This window comes from Mixophyes fleayi, chromosome 2 (assembly GCF_038048845.1).
Source record: "Mixophyes fleayi isolate aMixFle1 chromosome 2, aMixFle1.hap1, whole genome shotgun sequence".
NCBI classification, from domain to species: Eukaryota; Metazoa; Chordata; class Amphibia; order Anura; family Limnodynastidae; genus Mixophyes; species Mixophyes fleayi.
In genome coordinates, this window is record NC_134403.1 from 26,511,944 (window position 1) to 26,538,100 (window position 26,157).

The 26,157-nt window shown below is 46.2% G+C and overlaps 1 protein-coding gene across 1 annotated transcript in view; it reads right to left on the reverse strand.

Annotated features, from left to right (window-relative positions):
• Nucleotides 1–18,031: 18,031 nt before the first annotated feature.
• Nucleotides 18,032–26,157, reverse strand: part of LOC142140804 (uncharacterized) — a 33,476-nt gene continuing 25,350 nt past the window's right edge. Inside the window, exons 4-5 of the mRNA XM_075198717.1 lie at nt 22,016–22,129; nt 18,032–18,975 (exon numbers count right to left, since the gene is read on the reverse strand). Of these exons, the coding sequence (XP_075054818.1) occupies nt 18,407–18,975; nt 22,016–22,129 (683 nt within the window). The 3' untranslated portion in view covers nt 18,032–18,406. The remainder of the gene's footprint in view (nt 18,976–22,015; nt 22,130–26,157) is intronic.

The window sequence follows — 26,157 nt, forward strand, 5'->3', positions numbered from 1 at the left end:
TGTGTAAGTCTACATTAGACTTATCATTATAAGCATGGGATGCTGGGACTTGTAGTTCCAGAGCTGTTAGAGAGCTGCAGGCTGCCCATTTACTGTCTAAATTATTTAGTATAAAAAATCTCCAACACTTCACATGGTACCACAGCCTGTCAGTACAGGTAGCTCATTGTGGAAGCCAGCTCTGCCAGCTGCCATGTTGTTGAAGTCTGTGTGAGGTTACATATTCTGCCATGTTGTTGAAGTCTGTGTGAGGCTATATAATGCTGCTATAATTAATACTATGTATTAAACTGCACAGATAGAACATTATTAAAAGTTATGCTGAACCCTACTGCTGCTGTGGGAACCCTTAGATGGGATAAAGTATAATAATAATAAAATAATAATGCCATGATGTATTGTGGTACCCCATTTGCTGTTGCTCTCCTCCTCGGCTATGGCATGGGTGTGGCATCCATGACCAAAGGGTCCCCCGAATACTGAGGTGTACTCAGGATATGTGTGTAGTGGACACTAGCGGTGGAACAGTGCAAAGGAAGAATAAAATGTTGGGTACCAAAACTAGTGAGCAGTTCTTTACACTTCTTCTGCTTGATAAGCTTAATGGTCAAAACCTCTGTCAGAGGGAAGGGAGGGGGTATCTTACTGTAATATGTGAGGGGAAGGGGTGGGTTTCTTAATATAATGTGGGAGGGAAAGGACGGAGAGGTCTTAATATAATGTGTGATGGAACTGAGTTGGAGGTCTTAATATACAGTGGGTTGGTGGGTGGGAGGCTAATAATTTAATGGTGGAGTGTAGGTGGGGGCTAACTATTTAATAGGTGCGGTTTTATTTGTGGGGTGAAGGAGATTCCATTTTCTTTTATTTATATTAATTGAACGTGGAGCTGTTTGGTGGGAATGAGGTCTATTTATTAAATGTGAATATGAATTGTTTAATAGCAGTGACGGTTGCATGAAATAGGTATATTTATTAAACGTAAATGCTATTTATTGCTGGGTGGGGGACTGTCTGTACTGTAATTTGGGTGGGAAGTAGGTTATTAATTTAATGGTGGACTGTGGGTCGGAGCTAATTATTTATGGCAGAAAGTTCACTGCTTTCCGCTTTCTGAGCGGACTGCGCGCTTGAGAGAAGTCCCTATTGTTGAGTGACATTGGCTTTCCCAGCCAATGTGGGCAGAGCAGAGGTGCTCCCTTGACCAGAGCTGGAGGAGAATAGATGCACTCCTGACCCCTGTGAGTAGGGAAAATGTGATCACTCTGGGGTTGAGATAGGGAGTTTTTGAATGAAGAAGAACTTCTTGGACACTGAGGAGCAGCAAAGAAATAATGTACTACCATTAATAGACTGAAATAGAAACCAGGGACCCTGCATTGTGTCAACAGTGACGTGTGTCCTTCCTGCACTAGACCACCAGGCAGGAAGTATTGCTGATGAGGTATCACTACTCATATAATCAATATGCGGTGGATGCAGCTGATATCGTGTGTGGGAAAATTGTTGGGTATAATCAACATGTAGGTGGCCCTCATGGCATTATCCACATGTAGGGCCACTGATTGTGTAAGCATTGTGTGGATGCATTGCTGGTATAAAAAATATGTGGATGCCCTGCTGGCACAATACATATGTGGCTGGTCTGCTGCTACAATCAATGCATTGGTGTTGAGGGCAGAGTAGCTTGAACTCAACTACTAGAACCGATTTGCAAGATGTTTACCTTTAGCAGCCCACTTTCTGAGGACAGAACACAGTATATATTAGCAGAACTCTGAGCCAAACAGGCAAGGGTTAATGTCTGGCACTTGCCTTATATAGTGGACAGCACACAGCAACAGGTAATGAGCATCTAGACTGTAAATAGCAGAACTCTGATCCAGATAGGCAAGGGTTGATGTGGAACAGTCTGGCTCTTTTCTGATGAAATGGAAAGCACACAGCAGCTGATTGTTATTTTCTGTTGAATTTAGGTATAACACTGTGAATATTTTATGTAACCTTTCAAAGTGTATTTTGTTAACTGACCTGAGTCTGACCTAGGCAAGTGTCAATGGTATTTTGAAAGTAGCCAGGCCCAGAGGCAGATAAGATCTCTAAGTAGTTTGTGTATGCAGAGTGTCACTCACCGTACTGTGAGTGCCTCTTCCCGGACATTTAGGAACCGTGGCCGTCCTCCATCCTGAGGGTCTGCGCATGCGCAGCCCTTTCCTATACTTCAGTGTATGTCCCTTTAACTCAATTGGCAGATCAGGCAACACTCCCTATATTAAGCACCTGTGGTCAACACCACGTTGCCTGATCTTGGAGTCTCATTTCCTATGAGTCTCTGAAGGTGTTCCTGTATTCCTCGTGTTTTCAGCGCTGCTGATTCCTGTGGTTTCCAAACCACTTCTACCTCTGTGGTTTCCAAACCACTTCTACTACTGTGGTTCCCATACCACTTCTACCATCAACTGTATCATCGTGACTGTTTGCTGATTCCTATCCGCTGCCTCCGTGCACTACAGTCTTCCAAACCACTTCAACGCTATTACATATCATTGTGACTGTTTGCTGATTCCTATCCGCTGCCTCCGTGCACTACAGTCCTCTAATCCACATCACGCTATTATATTTCACTGTGACTGTTTGCTGGTTCCTACCCGCTGCCTCCGTGCACTCCAACCTTTACTTTACATCCACTCACCTGTTCCTCATCAAGTCCGTGAGCTGATTCCTATCCGCTGCCTCCGTGCACTACAGCCTCCAGCCTACAACTCGCCTGTGTTCATCATCGTGACTGTTAGCTGATGTCTATCCGCTGCTTCCGTGCACTACAGCCTCCAGCCTACAACTCGCCTGTGTTCATCATCGTGACAAGTTAGCTGATTCCTATCCGCTGCCCCTGTGCACTGCAGTCTCTTCTCAGCTCTCCTGTGTTTCCTCGAGACTGCTGCTCTCATTGCCATTCGCTGCTCTCCGTGATCAACAGCTCCTGGTCTACTCTGCTCTCCCGTGTTCCATCGCTACTGACACCTATTGGTTGCTACTGGTTACCTCCGTGTACCGCAGAGCCCTGCTGCTGCTGACCGCGCTATCACCCATCTACTGCTGACCCGCTCTCCACGCCTTCACGTGTCCCGCTGGTCTACCCTCCTGTCAGCATTGGATTTATATCTCATCAACTACTCCTCTGCTGGATCATCTCCACTCTCCTGGGTCCTCCTTGAGTCCAGTTCCACGTGTTACTGATTCCTGTGGATTCGTGTCCCTGTTGGTCTACTTATCTGTGCGCTGCACCTACTAGACCGCTGCCTCATCTATCCTGGGACTTTTCATCCAGCCGGCCTCCTGCCGCTCAGGTATCGCTGCACTCCTATCTGACTGCCTGCTTCTGAACCACGGTATGCATACTACTCATTGACTGTGCTGGTGTATTGCATATCTTGCTGGACTGTGTTGGTTCTCCTCTGGAGTCTGCTATCCGCTGAGTCTATTGCCATCATTGACTGTGTTAACTTGTGCTGGACTACTTCAAGAGACTTTCTATATTTGCAGACCTGTTCAGTCATTTATATATATATTGTGCATGTTACTGTGGATCGTGTATAAGGTGCCTGTGTATATCCTGTGTTGCAGTCTCTCCCCGTGCACCTCCTCACATATATATTCAGTGGTACAACTTGCTAGTAGCAGACCACTGATCCCTGTTTCCAGTATCACCTGTTCCAGTATCCTCTCACATAGCAGTGGTACAACTTGCTATCGCAGACCACTGACTCCCCGGATACCTCCACTTGGATTCCATTCCTTCACTCAGACAGCGGTATCACTTGCTATCCGCAGACCGCTGACTCTCATCACCTCCTCGTTTCTGTTGGACATTCCTCCTCACTATAGCAGTGGTACAACTTGCTATCGCAGACCACTGACTACCTTCACGTGTCCTTGTCCTACAGTTCCTCGTGTACTATTACCTCCATATTACCAGTGCTGCTAGTCATAGACTTTCCTGAGCATCTCATCATCTGCTGTTTCCTGTTCCGTGATCACCCAGCTACCAGAGTACCCTATTACCATCTACATTGCTCTGGTAAGCCTACCACCTGGTGATCCCTGGGTAAAGACTCCTAGTGCCCGTGACAGTAAGATCAGGCCATGACAGACCCAGATACGGAACCTACCGCCAAAGAGATGCTGCAGCATCTGGTCAGCCGTGTGGAGCAACAGGATGCCCGCCAACAGCTGTTACTTCAGTGTTATCAATCGTTAACCTCCCAAGGAACATCTGGACAGACTGTGACAGCTACTACTGAGGCTCCTGTGCTTTCCTCCGTTTCCCCAGTGCCATCCCAGGTGTATACAGCTTCTACGCTTCACCTGCCTACTCCGTCAAAGTACGATGGGGACCCCAAAACTTGTAGGGGTTTCCTTAACCAATGTTCAGTCCATTTTGAGCTCCAACCTCAAAATTTTTCTACCCATCGTTCCAGAGTGGCCTATCTTATCTCTTTGTTTTCTGGACAAGCCCTGGCTTGGGCCTCCCCTCTGTGGGAAAGAAACGACCCAATATTGCAAGATAGTGCCAAATTCATTTCTACATTCCGAAGTGTGTTCGATGAACCAGGTCGTGTGACCTCCGCTGCTTCCAGCATCCTCCGTCTGCGACAAGGATCTCATACAGTAGGACAGTACGTCATTCAATTTAGGATCTTAGCCTCTGAACTTCAGTGGAACACTGAAGCCCTAGTTGCCGCCTTCTGGCAGGGGTTCTCCGATAAAATTAAAGATGCACTGACTACCCAGGAGCTTCCTTCGTCACTTGAAGATCTGATCTCTCTTTGCCATCGTGTTGATATGAGATTTCGTGAAAGAGAGGCTGAGAAAACAACTTCTGCTAAAGCACCTCTTCGTTCTAACCCTCAATTTCGTCCAGTTTCACCCTCTGTGATTCCCATGGAGATAGGACGTTCCAAATTATCTTCAGAGGAGAGGAAACGAAGAGTAAAGAATAGACTCTGTATCTATTGTGCTGATTCCACTCATATGCTCAGCTCTTGCCCTAAGAGATCGGGAAATGCCAGGCCCTAACTAGTTCTGGAGAGGTGAAGTTAGGGTTCCTGGAGTCCTCTCCATCTTCCATGAAATCTAAAGTCTGCGCCTTTGATGTTACAATTTCCTGTGCTACCAAAACCTTTGAGTCACAGGCATTGATTGATTCCGGAGCAGCAGGAAATTTTATTTCCAAATCATTAGTAAATCAATGGTCCCTACCAGTGATTACCTTAAAAACACCCATTACTGTGACGGCTATAGATGGATCACGTCTCATCAACGGTCTCATCACCCAGAGTACGTCTCCAGTAACCCTTCTGATTGGTGCTCTGCATCATGAAGAAATATCGTTTTTAACCCTTCCTGTTACGACTAGTCCAATTGTCTTAGGCCTTCCATGGCTTCAGTGTCACTCTCCCCAGATTGACTGGCGCACCCCTCAAGTCACGTCTTGGGGGTCTGAATGTCACCATCGTTGCCTTTCCCAAGTCATTCCTCTCAAAGTACAGCAATCTTCCATCTCATCTACCTCACCGGGACTCCCTCCTCAATATGCTTCATTTACTGATGTTTTTGATAAAGCTCAGTCTGAACGTCTTCCTCCTCATCGTTCTTGGGATTGTCCGATCGATCTTCTACCTGGCAAGACTCCCCCCAGGGGCCGGGTCTATCCACTCTCGTTACCTGAAACTCAAGCTACATCTGAGTATATACAGGAGAACCTCCAGCGTGGGTTTATTCAACCTTCCACCTCTCCCGCTGGAGCTGGGTTCTTCTTCGTTAAAAAGGATGGATCTTTACGCCCTTGCATAGATTTTCGTGGACTCAATGCCATTACTATCAAGAATCGGTATCCCATTCCGCTGATCACTGAGCTATTCGATCGCATCAAGGGAGCCCGTATCTTTACTAAGTTGGATCTTCGTGGTGCCTACAATTTAATCAGAATCCGTTCCGGTGACGAATGGAAGACAGCGTTTAACACCAGAGACGGGCATTACAAATATCTGGTAATGCCTTTCGGGCTGTGTAATGCCCCCGCTGTTTTTCAAGGTTTCATCAATGAGATCTTCCGGGACTTATTATATGTATGTGTCGTCGTCTACCTGGACGACATATTGATCTTTTCACAGGACCTGCCTTCTCACCACCAACATGTGGCAGAAGTCCTTTCCAGGCTACGGAAAAATTCATTGTTTTGTAAATTAGAAAAATGTTCATTCGAATTACCCCAGATTCCATTCTTGGGGTATATAGTTTCCGGAGTTGGCCTGAAGATGGATCCAGACAAGGTGAATGCTGTACTACATTGGCCCCAGCCAACTACTCTTCGTGCTATCCAGCGTTTTTTAGGTTTTGCCAATTACTATAGACGCTTCATTCAAGACTTTTCTTCCATTGCATCTCCTATTGTGGCCCTGACTAGGAAGGGGGCTAATCCTAAGCAATGGTCACCTGAGGCTCTTCAAGCCTTTCAAACACTAAAAGAGTCCTTCTCTTCGGCTCCAATCCTTCGACAGCCTGATGTGACACTCCCCTTCTTCCTGGAAGTAGATGCCTCTAATGTGGGCTTAGGAGCTATTCTCTCTCAACGCTCGGAACAGCAAAAATTCCATCCTTGTGCCTTCTATTCTCGGGGCCTCCTGCCCGCAGAGAAGAATTATACTATCGGGGACAAGGAGTTACTAGCTATCAAAGCTGCATTAGAGGAATGGAGATACTTATTGGAGGGAGCTCGCCATCCGGTGACGATCTTCACGGATCATAAGAACTTGTCATATCTCCAGTCTGCCCAATGCTTGAACCCTCGTCAAGCAAGATGGTCTCTTTTCTTTTCCCGTTTTGAATTAATAATAACCTTCAAACCAGCTGCCAAGAACAAAAAAGCTGACGCTTTATCTAGAGCTTTTGTGACGTCCTCTGATATAGAAGAGGTTTCCAACCATACCATTCTAGACCCCAAATGTATCTCACTGGCTGCTTCATCCACCAAAACGCTACCATTTGGGAAGACCCTCGTGCCACCTACTCTAAGGAGGAAAATCCTTTCGTGGTTCCATGCCTCTCGTTTTTCTGGACACGCCGGTGAACACAAGACCTTTGAGATTCTCTCTCGAAGTTACTGGTGGCCCTCAATGAGGAGAGACGTCAAAGAGTTCATTGCTTCCTGTGAGCTATGTTCCCAGTTCAAATCCTCCCGCAGAACTCCAGCAGGGTTGCTGCGACCACTACCCATTCCGTCCAAACCGTGGACCCATATTAGTATGGATTTCGTTACTGACTTACCACCTAGTAAGAATCATAACACTATTTGGGTGGTGGTGGACAGATTTTCGAAGATGGCTCATTTCATTCCTCTATCTGGTTTGCCTTCCTCATCTACTCTGGCTGAACATTTCATTAAAGAGATCTTCCGTATCCATGGATGTCCTTCTGAGATTGTGTCGGATAGAGGAGTACAATTCGTTTCCAGATTCTGGCGAGCCCTTTGTAAAACCTTGGGCATACGATTAGCACTCTCATCTTCTTACCATCCGCAATCTAACGGACAAACTGAACGTGTCAATCAAGATCTTGAGACTTTTATAAGGATGTTCTCTTCAGCTAATCAAGACAACTGGGTAGAGTTGCTTCCTTGGGCTGAATTCGCCCATAACAACATGTACCATGAGTCATCATCCAAAACTCCATTCTTTGTGGTCTACGGTCACCATCCGTCTTTTCCGGAATTTCCTGCCCTCCCGCCCACCCAAGTTCCTGCGGTGGAGACTGCTTGTCAGACCTTTAAAAATATCTGGTCTCAGGTCAAAACCTGTTTAAAGAAGACATCTATCAAATATAAATCTTTCGCAGATAAGAAGAGGCGGGCTATTCCACCACTAAAAATTGGAGATCGTGTCTGGTTATCTACTAAAAACATTTGTTTGAAGGTTCCATCTATGAAATTCGCCCCTCGTTTTATTGGTCCATATAGGATCATTCAAGTAATCAATCCAGTATGTGTGAAACTTCTTCTTCCTAAGAATCTTCGGATTTCTAATGCCTTCCATGTGTCTTTACTCAAACCTCTTATTATCAACCGTTTCTCAAATCCTCCCTCAGCTCCGCAGCCAGTTCAAGTTCATCAGGAGGAGGATTTTGAGATTACTGAGGTACTAGACGCAAAAATTTCGCGAGGAGTCCTCCGTTTCCTCGTTCATTGGAAGGGCTTTGGTCCTGAGGAGCGCTCTTGGATCAAAGCTGAAGATCTTAATGCTCCTGCCCTTTTGAAGAAGTTCTACTCCAAAAATCCGGACAAGCCCGGTTCCAGGCGTTCTGTGCCCACCTTTAAAAGGGGGGGTACTGTCACTCACCGTACTGTGAGTGCCTCTTCCCGGACATTTAGGAACCGTGGCCGTCCTCCATCCTGAGGGTCTGCGCATGCGCAACCCTTTCCTATACTTCAGTGTATGTCCCTTTAACTCAATTGGCAGATCAGGCAACACTCCCTATATTAAGCACCTGTGGTCAACACCACGTTGCCTGATCTTGGAGTCTCATTTCCTATGAGTCTCTGAAGGTGTTCCTGTATTCCTCGTGTTTTCAGCGCTGCTGATTCCTGTGGTTTCCAAACCACTTCTACCTCTGTGGTTTCCAAACCACTTCTACTACTGTGGTTCCCATACCACTTCTACCATCATCTGTATCATCGTGACTGTTTGCTGATTCCTATCCGCTGCCTCCGTGCACTACAGTCTTCCAAACCACTTCAACGCTATTACATATCATTGTGACTGTTTGCTGATTCCTATCCGCTGCCTCCGTGCACTACAGTCCTCTAATCCACATCACGCTATTATATTTCACTGTGACTGTTTGCTGGTTCCTACCCGCTGCCTCCGTGCACTCCAACCTTTACTTTACATCCACTCACCTGTTCCTCATCAAGTCCGTGAGCTGATTCCTATCCGCTGCCTCCGTGCACTACAGCCTCCAGCCTACAACTCGCCTGTGTTCATCATCGTGACTGTTAGCTGATGTCTATCCGCTGCTTCCGTGCACTACAGCCTCCAGCCTACAACTCGCCTGTGTTCATCATCGTGACTGTTAGCTGATGTCTATCCGCTGCTTCCGTGCACTACAGCCTCCAGCCTACAACTCGCCTGTGTTCATCATCGTGACAAGTTAGCTGATTCCTATCCGCTGCCCCTGTGCACTGCAGTCTCTTCTCAGCTCTCCTGTGTTTCCTCGAGACTGCTGCTCTCATTGCCATTCGCTACTCTCCGTGATCAACAGCTCCTGGTCTACTCTGCTCTCCCGTGTTCCATCGCTACTGACACCTATTGGTTGCTACTGGTTACCTCCGTGTACCGCAGAGCCCTGCTGCTGCTGACCGCGCTATCACCCATCTACTGCTGACCCGCTCTCCACGCCTTCACGTGTCCCGCTGGTCTACCTTCCTGTCAGCATTGGATTTATATCTCATCAACTACTCCTCTGCTGGATCATCTCCACTCTCCTGGGTCCTCCTTGAGTCCAGTTCCACGTGTTACTGATTCCTGTGGATTCGTGTCCCTGTTGGTCTACTTATCTGTGCGCTGCACCTACTAGACCGCTGCCTCATCTATCCTGGGACTTTTCATCCAGCCGGCCTCCTGCCGCTCAGGTATCTGACTGCCTGCTTCTGAACCACGGTATGCATACTTCTCATTGACTGTGCTGGTGTATTGCATATCTTGCTGGACTGTGTTGGTTCTCCTCTGGAGTCTGCTATCCGCTGAGTCTATTGCCATCATTGACTGTGTTAACTTGTGCTGGACTACTTCAAGAGACTTTCTATATTTGCAGACCTGTTCAGTCATTTATATATATATTGTGCATGTTACTGTGGATCGTGTATAAGGTGCCTGTGTATATCCTGTGTTGCAGTCTCTCCCCGTGCACCTCCTCACATATATATTCAGTGGTACAACTTGCTAGTAGCAGACCACTGATCCCTGTTTCCAGTATCACCTGTTCCAGTATCCTCTCACATAGCAGTGGTACAACTTGCTATCGCAGACCACTGACTCCTCGGATACCTCCACTTGGATTCCATTCCTTCACTCAGACAGCGGTATCACTTGCTATCCGCAGACCGCTGACTCTCATCACCTCCTCGTTTCTGTTGGACATTCCTCCTCACTATAGCAGTGGTACAACTTGCTATCGCAGACCACTGACTACCTTCACGTGTCCTTGTCCTACAGTTCCTCGTGTACTATTACCTCCATATTACCAGTGCTGCTAGTCATAGACTTTCCTGAGCATCTCATCATCTGCTGTTTCCTGTTCCGTGATCACCCAGCTACCAGAGTACCCTATTACCATCTACATTGCTCTGGTAAGCCTACCACCTGGTGATCCCTGGGTAAAGACTCCTAGTGCCCGTGACACAGAGGAGTTAGACTTAGCCAGGCCGAACGAGCAGAGGTGAAAACTCGGGTCCTCTGAAAATGCCAGGTCTCAGGACATTCATAATTTACTTCGAAAGCCCTGTGTCATTTTGGGCATCCATATAACCTAGGTGAAAATAAAATTCCTAAGGTGGGGGGTGAAGAGCAAACAAGAAATGGTTTAAAAATCCCTTGTATCAGTAATACAGTGTTCATTTCTTTGAGAGGGTCTATCACGACTGAAATGTGCCATTCTTCTCAATATGTACTCCTCACACGCCAATTCGTGAACTTGTAAGATGGTACTCTGGTTTTTATTTCCTATTTTATTTTCTGAAACTCATTTGTGCAACATATTGTATGTCTGTTATTAATTTTTGTAAATAGGCATTGGAAACATATTTCAGATTAAATAAATTTAATCTAGTGTGTTCTCCGTGATTCTTTGTGAATTTATGAAGCCCTTGGAGGCTCATGCTACATGTGTATGTGATTTATTTGTGAAAAATTAATAAGTGGTTCTGGTGAACGTAAGGACACCATAATAAATTCTTTGTGGCAGCAGATAAGGTGTAATCATTGGTTAACACCAGTCATGACCAGCTGTTCGGATTACTGTAGCTGAGACAGGCTGGGGTGTTTGTGACAGTGACGGATGCTTTTCAAACAGCGATGTAGCACAAAGGTCTAATGCGTTTCATTGCCAGAGGACAACTTCCTCAGAAACTTCCTCTCTGTTCTCAGGGAAAGAACATTTAAAATAACACAGTACACATATTAATGGCTCCAGAGTCGAGCTGCTGTATATTGCACCATATCAGGCCTGGCCAACCTGTAGCTCTCCAAGAATATACTGTTGCATGTTTCCTCATTCACTGTCGCCTCCTCTTCTGCTCCGGCTATGGCCTGGGTGTGGCATCTGTAACCACAGGGTACCCTGAATACAATACACATGGAGTGGTCACTAGTGGTCAAATAAATCTTAGGCACCAGATCATCTCATAGGAAAAATAAACAGTTTTTATTTTCCAACGCCTTCACCTGCAAATATGTTTATAAGTGTTACGAGCCGCTGCGGTGCCCAGCAGCCGCGACTCTACCTCCGTCCCGGCCATCGCTATGGCGACCGGGACGTCACTCCGGGGCAACGGTCGGACGCTGAGTGGTTCAGCGCCGCGTCCCGGCACTGTGGGGTAGCCGGGCGCGTGCGCGATTTGCGAATAGCCTGTGGGCTAATTAATTAACCTAATTATTATTAGTGGCACAGTCTGGGTGCAATTATAGAGCTAGGCTCTCATTGGTTGTTTCCTCTATATAAGGCAGGGAGGGCTTAGCCTCCCTGCCGGTTATAGCTTCCAGATTCCTGTTGCTGCCTGCTGCTGTACTCCTGGTGTTAAGCCTTTGGATTGTTGCCTGCCGTGTATGACCCCTGCCTTTTTCCTGGATGTCTTTTGCCTGTGCCCTTGACCTTTTGGCTTATATGATATCTCCGTTTCTGCTGATTTGCTTGTGACCTAGACCCTTGGCGTGTTTCCTGATGATTCTTCCTAGCAAGTGACCCCTGACCTCGGCCTGTTCTTTGGATTTGCTGTCTGCCATTACCGTCTGCTCCTGGGTTCCCCGCAGCTGGTACAGATCACACGACCCTCTGTAGTCTGCAGCCAAGTCTGTCCCCACCACTAGGGGCTCCAGTGAACACCTGACTGTCAGAGTAGACTCCGGGTGGTGTGTACTGGTTGGAGGGGTTCCTGACAATAAGCACAACTTCTTCAAGCGCCTCCAACACATAAACTTCAGCAGATGTTAAGCTCTATTACTGTACTGCACCTGCAGTATACTTGTTTAAGTCCATTAAATATAATTACACAACTGTATACCCGTTGTTGCTGGGTGCAGTAGTTCCACACAATCAGAATACTTGTCTCTCTCTGATAGGTGTCAGCACACAATGGCCATACTTCAGAGGTTCATACTCATGCTCCAACAAGGATTACCTGACATCCCACTATCCAGGGATGCATTGTGTACATTTGATTGTTTCACCTTACCACAGTGCACCCCATCCCTCACAGGAAACCTCTTACTGCACCCCCACTGCTGCATCTCACACTGCCACATTCAGGTGTCATCCCAATATCCAGGGACCTTTCCATGCTTGGGAACCACGCGGAAGTTCTGTGTAATCTCAGGAATGGTTACTCAGGCAGAACTCTTCAATACACCCCAATAGCCAGTGACTCTGCCTCACTCATAGTTACAGTTATCATACCACAGGGCTCCATCTACATCTCACTGTGGGGACTCCTTTTTACCAAAGTAGCTGACTGCCTAGTTGCAGTGACCCCCCCCCCCTCCACATTGTGGGGGCCTTTTTAAGGGGTCTCTACACAGGGTCTTCTCTCACAGTATATGTAGCTTCAGCCAATCACACTCACCCCTTCCAAGGGTTTCACTCAACATTCATGTCTCAACTCCCAGGCACTGTCACCCAAAGGCTCTCCTCCTTAAGGCTGTTGTGGACTCTCCGCATCTTGTGCACACTTGTCACTGTGCCAAAATGTCATGCACCTATCCACATTGGTGCCTCTTTTTGGGGTACCCCTGAAGGTGGGGATCTCCCTGACACTGCCCTCTCTCTACAGGGCTCTCTTCAATATGGGGCTTATTACTCCACTACAGGGGTCATTAAATTGAGCCTTGTAGCACCATGTAGAAGGAAGGAAGGAAGGTTTGGTCCTTCAGAAGTCCCTGCTCCTGAGGTGAAGGGATGTTCCATTAAGGGCGAGTGACCGTTTCCCCTGTGAGGAAGAGCATCAGTTCTCTGGGGGGCATTGAGAAGGATTTATCGCCAACCTATTGTTGGATGACCAATCTGTAGATGGGAGACATCCAACAGATAAGCTTTGCCCAGCTGAAGGTGCAACAACAGAAGGTTCCAGACATTAGACCGATGCAGTGGCATTTGAGGTACAAACATAAGTTACTGAACCGTGGAGTGAAGGGTGATGAGACTGCTCTGTTGTTTCGACAGAGGGACAGCCTAGTGGTGAGGAGGGAACTACACTATCGAGAGTTCCAAGGGAAGGTTGGAAGTTCCTGAGTGCAGTTGGTTTTGGCCAAAAAGCATCAAGCTATGACCTTTAAGGTTCTGCACGACGAACATGGTCATCTAGGCGTGGAGAAGACTGCCGAGCTCATTGAAAACAGGTTCTACTGGCAGAGGATGGAGACAGACATCTAAAGATATTGCAGGACCAGTGGCATATGTATATTGAGAAACACTGCCCAACAGATCTGCTCCCCTTGTGGATATTGCTAGTAGTGGGCCATTGGAGCTAGTTTGCATTGATATTCTGACCATTACACTTGTTATGCCCAAGCCTACACCACGAAAGAACATGTACAGTCACCAAGGTATTGTGGGAGAAGTTCTTCATGCACTATGGACTACCAGCATGGATCCACTCTGACCAAAGTAGAGACTTTGCTCGATCAAGGAGTTGTGTGAGATCTGTGGGATCAAGAAGTCAAGGATGACTCCTTTCCATGCACAAGGGGATCCACACCCAGAAAGGTTTAACAGAGCCCTCAATATGTTGGGCAACATGAACCCTAGCAAAAAAAGGCATAATGGAGCAGGCACATATCCCACTTGGTGCATGCCTACAATTGCACAAAGAAAGAGACTACAAGGTTTTCTCCGTATGCTCTGATGTTCGGGAGGGAGGTAAGATTATCCATAGATAACTGGTTTGGGGTCTCACAAGAAGATACTTCAGAGCCCTCAAGGTTTCAATACATAACCAGGCTGAAGGAGGAGTTAAAGGAGGCATATAGACTGGCTGAGCAGTCAGCAAGGAAGTTGGGGCAAAGGATCAAGTCCCATTATGACTGGCGAGTTAGGGAACTTATATTCTAGTCAGGTGACAGAGTGCTCAGCCGCCACCTAGGCATACCTGCGAAACATAAATTGGCCAACAGGTGAAAAGATGACCTCCATGTGCTAGTGAAGAAGTTGGATGGAATTTCATGTCATCAAGTGAGACCAGAAGGGGCATCTGGACCCATTAAAACTTATCATCAGCATTTATTGCTTCTAGGCCAAGAGATTCTGTTTCACACTGCTAGAAGCACCAGGAGAAAAGAACTAGCAGTTCAAGAGGAACAATCCATTCCTGAAGCTGTGGTGGAAGAATTTCAGGTTATAGAAGATCCAAGGCACGTGTAACCTATGGTTATGCCAGAGAGGGTCCAGCCAGAATCACCAGAGGGAGATGAAGGGGTTCCTGAAGTCTGTACAAACCCAGAAGTTACATTAGACCGCCCATGATACTTACCTACGTGCCCCTAGGTAAAAGTGTTGAGGTACCAAAAGTAATCCTCCCTCATTTAGTATATCCTTGGCCATACTTTATTATTATTATTCTTTATTTATATGGCGCCACAAGGTGTCCGCAGTGCCGTACAAAATACAGTACAGACAGTATACAACGGTATGACAGTAGAGTAGAACAAGTATAGCCAAGACTTCAATATCTCCAAGCAAAGCAAATAGAGTGGTGTAGGAGGAGAAGAAATGGTATTGAGACAGAAGGGAAGAGGGCCCTGCTCATAAGAGCCAACATACTAAGGGGAGGGAAGACGGACAGCAGGCACATGGGGAGTCAGTAGAGGGGTTCAAATACAAGAGTAGACAGGAAAGTGGAAGGTGATGAGAACGATAAGGTTAAGTGGATGGTTGGAAGGCCTTAAGGAACAGATGGGTTTTGAGAGCCCGCTTGAAGGAGCCAAGATTAGGGGACAGGCGAATAGAGGGAGGGAGGTTGTTCCAGTGAAGGGGGGCAGCACGGGAGAAGTCTTGAACTCTGGCATGGGATGAGGTGATCAGTGCAGAGGAAAGGCGACGGTCATTGTCCGAACGCAGGGAACGGGCAGTAGTGTGGATGGAGAGGAGATTAGAGATATAAGGGGCAGTGGAGTGGGAGAGTGCCTTGTAGGTGACAGTGAGGAGTTTAAAGAGGATTCTGAAGGGGAAAGGGAGCCAGTGGAGGGCAAGGATGAGAGGGGAGGCAGAGGAAGAGCGGCGTGAGAGAAAGATAAGTCTCGCAGCGGTGTTAAGTACAGAGCGTAGAGGGGCGAGATGGGAGTGGGGGAGGCCGGTGAGGCGAAGGTTGCAGTAATCGAGACAGGAAATATTGAGAGCATGGATGATGGTTTTAGCAGCCTCCTGAGAGAGGAAGGGCCGAATGCGGGCAATGTTCCGTAGTTGGAAGCGACAGGAGTGGGCAAGAGATTGAATGTGGGGGGCAAAGGAGAGGAAGGAGTCCAGGGTGACACCCAGGCAGCGGAGTTGGGGAACAGCAGAGATGGTAGTGTTGTTAACGGTGATGGAAAGTTCACGGTGAGTAGAAGATTTAGAAGGAGGGAAAACAATGAGTTCAGTTTTCGCAATGTTGATTTTGAGAAAACGTGAAGACATCCAGGAGATAGTGGAGAGGCAGTCAGTAACATGAGAGAGGAGGGGGGGGGGGTGGAGGTCAAGAGGAGGTGTAGAGTTGAATGTCATCAACATAGAGGTGATACTGGAGACCAAAGGAAGAGATGAGATCACCCAGGGAGGTGGTGTAGAGTGAGAAAAGAGGGCTGAGAACAGAGCCCTGAGGGTCCCCAACGAGGAGGGGGGAAGGGGGTGAGCATGAATCAGGAGTGGAAACAGAGGAGCGGTTGGCATATATGTATATGTGTAGGAACCAGGATCCTGGTCTATAGAACGAGGGGAGGACTCCGTTTGAAACACACCAGCGACACGCTGTTTAACGGCATAGTCAGCGTGGACGGAGCGAGTGACTGCGAGCTCAAGACTGGGTAAGCTCATACTTTATACACTACGGAGGATAGTGGTTTTTATTGTAACCTTTAAATCGATGTATCGAGTGAAGATATATTCCTTTGATAACACACGGAAGACCAACTAAATTGGATAAGGACAGTCTACACCCGTACTGAGGATCATAAGTATGTGACTATAAAAGCTTTACTAAATCTGCGTATATCCAGTATACTTCTAATCTGAGCTTATTACATTTTGGGTATGATTGGAAGTTTTTGGGAGCCCATATGAACAATTTTTTCAACGCTTTTGGTCTATGACCATATATAAATGATACAGATTGGGAACTAATGAATCTACATAGGTGCACCTAATGTATGAGTTTCCTTGTATCTGAAGTAAGAACCTATAGCTGCATGTATCTATGAGTTTTATGTATTTTAAACATTTTATGCTGTTTATTAAAAATCTAGACTATCCACATTGCATTCACTGATTTATGGAGGACTAAGTAAATCTACTGCATTTTAATCCTCTCAAGTAGTTTGGAGGCGAAGGGGAGAAGTGAAATAGGGCGGTAGTTAGCTAGAGAGGTGGGGTCAAGGTTAGGTTTCTTAAGAATGGGGGAGATAAGGGCATGTTTGAAGGAAGAGGAACATACTACAATATGTACAACCCTTGTGTGAATGTGACTGGTCCTGTAGGAAGACACAATGTATTAACTCACCCTTGCTTTTTAGGTGGTGTATCAGCACTGAGTTGCTATCGTCCTGTGCTAGAGCACCAGGGGGAAGGTATAGCAAGGCTGTTTTTTTCCTTTTTGCAGCCAGGGCAGCAGGTGGCCATGGAAATGCAGGGTGCAGCAGAGGTCAACCATAGCAGTGAGTCTGAGCTGGGAGGAGAGACCGGAAAGAAGAAAAAAAAAACACACAGAAAGAGGTGCTGGTTGTCTGAGGTGTTTGTGACAGCAGCAGTGGAAAGAGAGAGTATGATAGACAGAGTGTAGCAGCCGAGACTATACAACTATAAAAGAAGCTACTGGGTGTAACATGGCACAGGAGAGTCTTCTAACAGAATCCTTGCAGAGGATCAGCTATCAAGCAGCAAATCGAGCCTATGTGCAGAGAGGGATATCCCGCTATTAGCGAATTGCGGGTTAGCAGAAAGGGACAGCTAGCAAGATTAGGTTTGCAGGTAGTCCACGACCCAAGACCTTCATCCAGAGGGAGATAGATAAGTAATAGCACACCGAATACTGTAACACCATTATTGCCCCATAAAAAATAACACTATGGGCCTGATTCATTAAGGAAAGTAAGGCAAAAAAAGAAGTTAATATCCACCTGGACAAACCATGTTACAATGCAAGGGGTGCAAATGAGTTTATTATTTTCCACATAAGTTAAAAACTGGCTGTTTTTTCATGTAGCACACAAATACTTGATAGCATTATTTTTACACTTAAATGTAAAGTTGATCTAGGACATACCTTACCCTAACTCTAAATCTGCCCCACATTTTAAATTTACCTCCCCCTCCAATTCAACATGCTTTTGCATAACTTTTTACAAAGGTACTTCTTTTTTTGCTTTACTTTCATGAAGGACACAGACCCTATACCTCTAATTCCACATGTTAGACCTCCTTATATAAATCTGTACATATATCAGATACTTTGTTACCCATCAGAAACCACTTACTGTAATCCTTAACAATATCATATAAATAAAAAAACACCACACCGAACTTGCTGGCATAGAAAGTTGTTTATTTAACACAATAGACACGCTATATGGTGGGAGGAGAACACTGTAAGCAGATCGGTAAAGGTCCAATGACAATCCGGATGTCCCATCACAGGTCTCTTACCCTCTGGAGATCAATACTTATACACCATTTTTACCGGAGTGCACCCTTGTCATTAAACGGGGACAATAATCCCAGGTATACTAGAACCTGAACCCTTCTGGGCTAATTGTAACGCACCACAAACCAGTCCCCCAGGGTACTGGTACCTCAACTGACTCTCGAAGGGAACGGGTCCCAAATTCTTCACTTGAAGTAATGTGCGCTCCACCAACCTAGATATTGACCGTCTCCTGAACCTTGCCCTGCCACCATATTACTCACTAACAACACTAACTAAACTACCATATATCTCCCCAATAAAGAGACCCAAACCTTCCTCTGTCAAGTGCACCCCATCAGGCATGTAGAGACCGGGGTTCTGGAATCTAATTAAGGGGTGCTCAATCCGAATACCACCCAGCGATCGGATAAACCGGGCCACCACAGAATTAACTTTCTTGCGGGAACGGTCAACTACCCGCCCATCAGAAAAGGACTGCCACACCTGTCGGGGCACTATGTCGGACCAGCACAGGAGCAAACTAGGCCAGGAGGCATGTACCCACGCTAGGTCTAACTCAATTCTCCGGGTCAACTCTACCGATTTCAAATGGCCAAAATCATCCCCCCCAAGGTGGATAACCAAGATATGGGGCACCCCACGCCTGGCAATTTCCCTGGTCAGGAGGCCCTTAAATCCAGACCACCTCAACCCCTGCTGCCCCAACCAAGACACATCCACAGGGTGCGGAAAGACAGCGGTATCACGAGCCGCCAGGTGCAAAGCAGCCCAATGCACAAAGGAGTGGCCGATGATCCAGATCTGCAGCGGAGTCCCAAGCACTGTAAGGAAGCAAGCACAATCAACGTTAAACTCCCTGCAAACCAACAGGGAACAGAGGCAAGGGAATGGGGAAGAAAACAAAGCAAGGGAAACAGAGGAGAAAACGAAGGAAAATACAGGAGACAGAGGCGAAAGTAAAAACCATCAAAACCATGTGTTGCCAACAGTCAATCAGGCCTACTTTAGAGGAAAAATCCCTTCTTATCCCTGCACCCAAGAGCAGCAAGCAAAAAGGCCCTGTGTCAACCCAGAAAGAGAGCAGAAAACAGCAGCAAAGTTCAAGACAGAAGAGAAGGCCTCACATACCAACTATACGCTGCGGACCTCCACCTGCCTAACTCCAGTATGCACAGCACCGAAGCCCCCTCTACAGCGCAGGCACAGTCGCACCGATCCAAAAGGAACGTGTGCCAAACTGCGCAATCCAAACCAAGAGCTCTAAGTGTGCGCTTAAAGATCACCATGAACTGGTTCTGCGTGAGGGAGATCCATCATGATTAACCAGCCACAGGAACGCATCCCTTGGCCACAGCTGCGCAAATTGCAGTCACAACCCGCACCAGGCAAACCCGAGAAACTGCGCTGGGCAAAGGAGTAACCTATCGGCCCCTACCCAGCTCATCCGACTTGGAGTGACGCAACTTGCATGAGACGGACCCTGGAGCCAGGACCACTCTCTCAGCCAGCATTCTGAACAACGGAGCAGACCAACCCAAGACTACCACCTTGGGTTGCTCATCCAAAATGCACCAAATAATAACATGATAAAAGCAGCGCCAAATAAACTGCACTCAAAACCATCACGCACCACACCAGAAAGTGCCCTGATCAAGTCCTCCAGGATCGTAGGGCTAATCGGCTGCCTGCCATAAGGGATGGCAAGACGCAACTACGCCCAGCCACGCAGGAAACTTCTAGTCACTTCGACCTGACCATACATCAGGAGAAGAAAAGGAGATACCCGCCAGAGCGGCGGATATTGCCGATTTTGACCTACCAGTGGTATAGCTGGCCCACAAACTTCACCATCCATTTGCGCCAATCTCCACAACCTCCAGGGATGCATCCCGAAAAACGAGCCACTCCCGCCATGCTGACCGGTATTTACACAGCATGGCAGGAGCCAGAGAAGGTTTAGCCAAGCCCTCTATTCCGGCTTCACAAGCCGCCAGACATAAGCAGGATAAGGATAACCAGTGAGAGCCGCCCCCGGCGCTACAGACCAAAATGTGTACCCCTGGACAGAGCATCGGCCTGCTTGTTTTCCACACCCGGCACGTGCTGGGCACTGAATATATCAACATGCAACAGGAAGCGCAACATGAGCCACCACAGCAAGCTATCTATTACCATGCCCAAGTTGTCCCACCACAACACAACCCGCTTATGCTGGAACTTTGGGGTCCAAAGTTTCCCTGCAACAATGATGGGAAAGAGTTCTAAGAAGACTAGATTGGCCATCCAGCTGGAACTAATCCAATCACTGGGCCAAGGTGCCATGCAACAGTATGTGGCAAGAAAGGCCCAAACTTGACTGAATCTGTCGCATCAGTGAATCAGTGGATATTGAGGGGTCGAGCTATACACGCACCCAATTGAAGTCCCGTAAGAACATGTCCCAAACCCACAGGTCATCCCGAATCTCAGCCGACAGTGTGGTGCGACAATGAAGGAATGTAAATCCCACGATTGCCAGCTCCAACTTGTCACAAAATTTTCTAAACATTAGGATCACTAGACAAGCGAAATTTAACAGGCCCAAAATAGATTTTGCCTTCTTCAACAGGATCTTAGGGGACTCCATCACCTCGGAGATAAGCGCTTGTAATTTCACGACTTTATCCGCAGGCAACCGTATCCACCTTTGCAAATAAATCCCCATTATCGAAACTGCACACCAAATACAGGGCACACTCAAAGGACTGGTAGGACACGCTGCAAAATCGTACCGGGATAGCATCATTAACTGACACCCATGGAAACAGTAAGTGTTGAATCAAATTAAACTTCCCCGCTGCCTTCTTGGGCACTACTCCAATCGCGGCTACCACCAGGTCCCTCAACGAAGGCCCTGGAAAGGGGCTACACACATGCGCCCCAAAGCCAAATTTCTCTGCCAAAACACCTGGATATACAAAGGCAGATTTCAAATTTTTGAACACAGAGGTCTACTGACCCCTCAATAGGCAAACGGAACCCATGCAAAAAGTCGGAACCCAAAAAGGCAGCATTTGACTGCTGGGGATAACGGGCCAAGCTTGTAAAGTTAATGGGGGAAATGGCATTACAAAGTGCCAGGGGTTGCCGAGCTCCTCTTGAGGGTTTGTCACAAGCTTTGGCTGTGACAAACACTCCCCGCAGGTAGGCAGGTATACACGAACCTGAATGCCCGCATCGTCCATTATTGAAAGCGAAACATTTCTCCCTCGCTAACAGCTGCCGACCCGCCGTCCTGCGTGACTTTCAGCCATATCGCGATATCTTTAAACCCGAGCATAAGGCTCGAATGACCATCATACTTGGCCCGGAACTCCACATCGTATTCGACCCAGGGGCCTGAACGACACATACATGTAATGTATCATCTGGAGGTACTTGAATACGTCCATATAATCCCCGGGGCGAGACTCCAAGTAACAGGCTGCACAGAGATACGCACCAGCTAACCAGTTTTGGTATGTTTTAACATTGACTTCACCCTTGCCCCCCTTGGCCAGTGCCACAGTCGCTGCCATCTTAGCCTTCTCTGTAAAGGTAAACATATCCAAGTACCGACCCTTATGTCTTTTCCCTGACCGACGCACAAATCCCACTGTAAATGGCTGTGTTTTCGCAGCGCAGTATCTCTGTCCCTGTGATCCAGCTCCCCCTGCCGATTGACTAGGAAGCCCTCCACTCCCGGAAACCTCCCTTAGCCACAAAATATTTGTGCAGCGTCATCACTAGCTTGCGCGGGCAGGTCCCAGAATCAGCGCTAGTACTATGGCAATCAGAGAAAACAGGTAAGGCATCAGACAAAGACGTCAACAACATGCTCACCCATCCTCCCGGATTCTCCATCCGAGCCACAGTAGGACGCCGGACCTTCCAGGGCCATATCGGACCGAAAACTGCCATCATGCGCGGAGCACATCTCTGGAGCCACAGTTAAACCTGTTGGGATAGAACGGTTACTATCAGAGTCATCAAACATAGACACGCTACCAAGAGATCAAACAGCACAGGAGCGAGAGGAATCCGCACGCCTCCCAGCTAGCGCGACCTGGACCTAAGGGGCCGTCACTTCCGAAAGCAGCGTGCTGGGCGGAAAGGTGTCCCTCCACTGCGGGCCGTGGCACATGATGCAAAATACTGCTGCTCGCCCTTCATGGGGCACATAAATGGAATTGCCGTTAGTGCTCTCTATGTTACACAAAAAGAGGAAGGCACCAGGGAAAAGGAAAATTAGGACAAAAGGGGGGAGGTAGTGGCACACGGGATAGTAAGACGCGCGGCACAGAGAACGGACGGGGAGGGGGGAGAGGAAAGAGAGAAAAGGGGGGAATTCACAACAACAACAAAAAACCACAAAGACAAACAGATTGAGGACAAGGAGCAAAATTAAATAAGGAAAACAGGGAGTCAATGCACAGAGTACTCATCCACAGTTTTTAGTGGATCCAAGAGATTACTCCTTTCTGCTACTTTATATCCTGTCCCTTAAGCCTACCCCTCATGACACTCACATTGGCCGTACCCAAACTTTCCAATTTCCTTGTTCTGTTAACCCTTAGTGAGGTCCAAACTAGTTGCGCACACAAACCTCAGCTTTTAATTTTCCGCTTAATCCATCCCTCAGGGAGGATCCTGAGCTTATCCCCACCCCAGAGTGTAGACATTATCATTTACTCCTATTACCCTAAGATGTGAGTTCACTATTCTTTTATCAGAACGTGGCAATATTCCATGAGCGTAGCCAGTGGAGATGAGCGATGTTGTTGCAAAATATCACTCAAATCGGGTTTCAGGGCCCATGTCTCAGGTTATGTTTGCTAATGTCCAGTGTTCCAATACCAATAGTTATCATACTGGAGTAACTACATTCTCTCAGTCCCAGTGTAATAAATACCAGAACTGGGACTTTTAACATCAACAGCCAGAAACTGCCTGATGAGAAAGCAACAGATGGGCCGATAGAGGCTCTGGAATTATGCCCTCCACCTTATTTAATACCAGACCCCAAACAGGCAGAGATGGGCAAAAGGAGGTTTTAGGGCCTATGTGGCCCTCCGAGCCTTTACCTGCCCCCCCCCCCCTCCCCAGCAATTTCCTGCTTTGTGTCAGATTTTTTTTTATAGCTTGTAACACTTGTTTAAAAAGAGAAGCCCTACCCAAATCATATAATGGCATCTCTCCGATGAAGGCATCCAATTGTTCCCAAAAGGTCATTAAAGAACCCTGAAATGTTTCTAATTTTTTTTTTGTTGAGTTTTATTAAATGTAATTTCAAGTGGCAAATATTTGTTAACCTTAATAGCACTGATCCAGAGTCAACAGTAGAAATAACCAGCAGTAAGTAGTTTTGTAATATGGCTCACTGCCCTTTCTGGAGGAAGTGCTACAAGATGAGTGCAGCTATAACGAGCCTCATCCTTATTCTTGGTAATTACTACTTACATACCAGTGCTGCAAGAAATGGCCTAAGCAGGGGGGTGCAACCTAATTTCCAAGACTCTTTAATCATGACACGTGCAAATGACCAGACTTCGTGATCAACATTGGAATATCTTTTGCCTTTTAACAGTTAACAGCAGCCACTGTCAATGGGACATTTAAACACAGCCAATTATTAAAGGGATATTTAAAACAGATGTTCAATAACAAGACTCCATGGACAATATCACCTACAAACATAGCTGCTGCCAGTTTACAAGGTGAAGTGACATGTTATCATAAAATCATGAAATATATTTTGTTGAACTTTAATGGCTTTTGTTATTTTCCAAACACTGGCAGATGTGGATGTCCACCATCAGGGGGTAAATGTATCAAGCTGAGAGTTTTCCGGCGGGTTTGAAAAGTGGAGATGTTGCCTATAGCAACCAATCAGATTCTAGCTATCATTTTGTAGAATGTACTAAATAAATGATAGCTAGAATCTGATTGGTTTTTCAAACCCGCCGGAAAACTCTCAGCTTGATACATTTACCCCCAGATCTCTTTAATTTATTGGTTTATACATACCCTCCTGCAATGTTTCCTTCTGTGCATGTCAGTTATTTCTTTATATGATCAGGCCAAGCTGTTTATTTTTGATGATCTGGGACAGACTTAAAGCTGCTCTCTAGCTACAATGTATATGCAATGCAGAGAGTACTACACCTAGCACAGCCAGAGAGGTAGAGCATTCTGCTCAGAAAGAGATGCAGGATGGGCTGTGGAAACAAGTCTTGTGAGGGTGACCAGTTGCCTCAATTTGACATGGCCCTTCCTCCACATCTACACCATTTGCCCAGCATGCCCCAGACCATGTTTGTGGTATAAATGATCTTGCTAATATTAGACACCGTTGGCACTGCTGATGGCACAGTTGGCTATAAACTAGCTGGTTTGACCACCCCTCTGAAAAATGTACATTTCTTTAATTACCATTTAATCCTGTCTGGTTTTCCTAGAGTACATAATCCTTCATATCTTGGGGTACATGCACACTTGAGTTTTGATATATTTTATGTACCAGATGCGGTTATCGAATGCTTTCACAGGTTTACAATGCATTTTTTCTTAAATGATGATGTAACAGCAATTAAAATTGTGTACCGACACACATTGATGAGTATTAGCACAGTTTTTAGCACTATTCGTGCAAAAAGAAGCACCTACACTGTATAGGAATATATGTACCACTTGCAACGGCTTGTTCACACACAGTTGCTTTTTCTGTGGAAGCCTTAAACATATCATCATCTAAATGGACCATCACACAAATGGTATCCATTTATCCAATGGTAGACACATTAGAGATGGTAAACACTGTTGCATGAACTATTCAGGTGCTATTTTACATTTGAAGTGTACTGTTGGAAACACCTAAAAATGTTTCCAAAAAGCTTCAGAAAAGCACATTACATATGTTATTAAAGGATCCATAGCTAGATATAATAATGTTCATAGGTTCAGTGTACTACTTTGTGAAAATTCTCCCAGCATAATAACATTGTAATATTTCTATGTAACTTTCCAAATAAGACTTTCCATTGCATCGTATGTGATGAGAGATAATGTTAAGGGCAGATGTTTGCCATCCAATTCTATTAGCAGGCACTACTGATGATCCGTAGTGTGTTAGATAACTGAATTAGCTTGTTGTAACAGTTGCACACGTTGCTTTTTAACATCTTGCATTTATGTTCAGACGAGAGTATAGTGAGATTGGAACATAAGCCTTGTTTTCTGCTTAACTTTAGATTGTTCTATTACAATCATAATGGTCAGTTCTGAGGCTTTACTTAAAACTTATACGCCATCCTGGATAATGTCAAGATTAACCTTTTAGGATTTACATCTAGCGGCAGTACATGATTTCTACCAGGCCTTTCAGACTAAAACCATTGTTTTCTACTCTTTGGGAATGTCTGGAAAACTCCCAGGGAGAGCAGCAATTCTCCCCGAAATCCACTTCTTGCCCAGCGAGGTGGACAAGGGACATGTCATAAAACCACAAATTGCATCAATTCACAAAAGATAAATGGAATAATGTACTTTCTAATGTACATTATAGGCACTAGAACTCACCTTGGAGTTCTGTAACCATATAAACGTACAAATCTGTAGGCCGAGTGCTCCTATACAGATCATAAGTTGTTCATAACCATGCCAAAAGTAACGAGTGGGTGCTTGTGTTCCTACCTTCTGGAATTTCTCAAAGATACACGTATAATAACCAGCACACTTTATTTAAAGTTTAAGAACAGGGTCTTTATTCCAACTGTGGAGAGGGTACCCTTCTATTGATGCACACAAACAATTTCTTGCTTGGTTCTTTCCTTTTATTTTCAGAATGACAAAGTAACAGATAACCCTTGCTTGTGACCCTAATGCTAAGCAGAGAAACAACTCCCTAGTCATTTGCCGACTTATTCAGCAGCGATCACAAAGGTTTAAATACCCTAACTTGATGGAGGGATGACACACTCTCATTA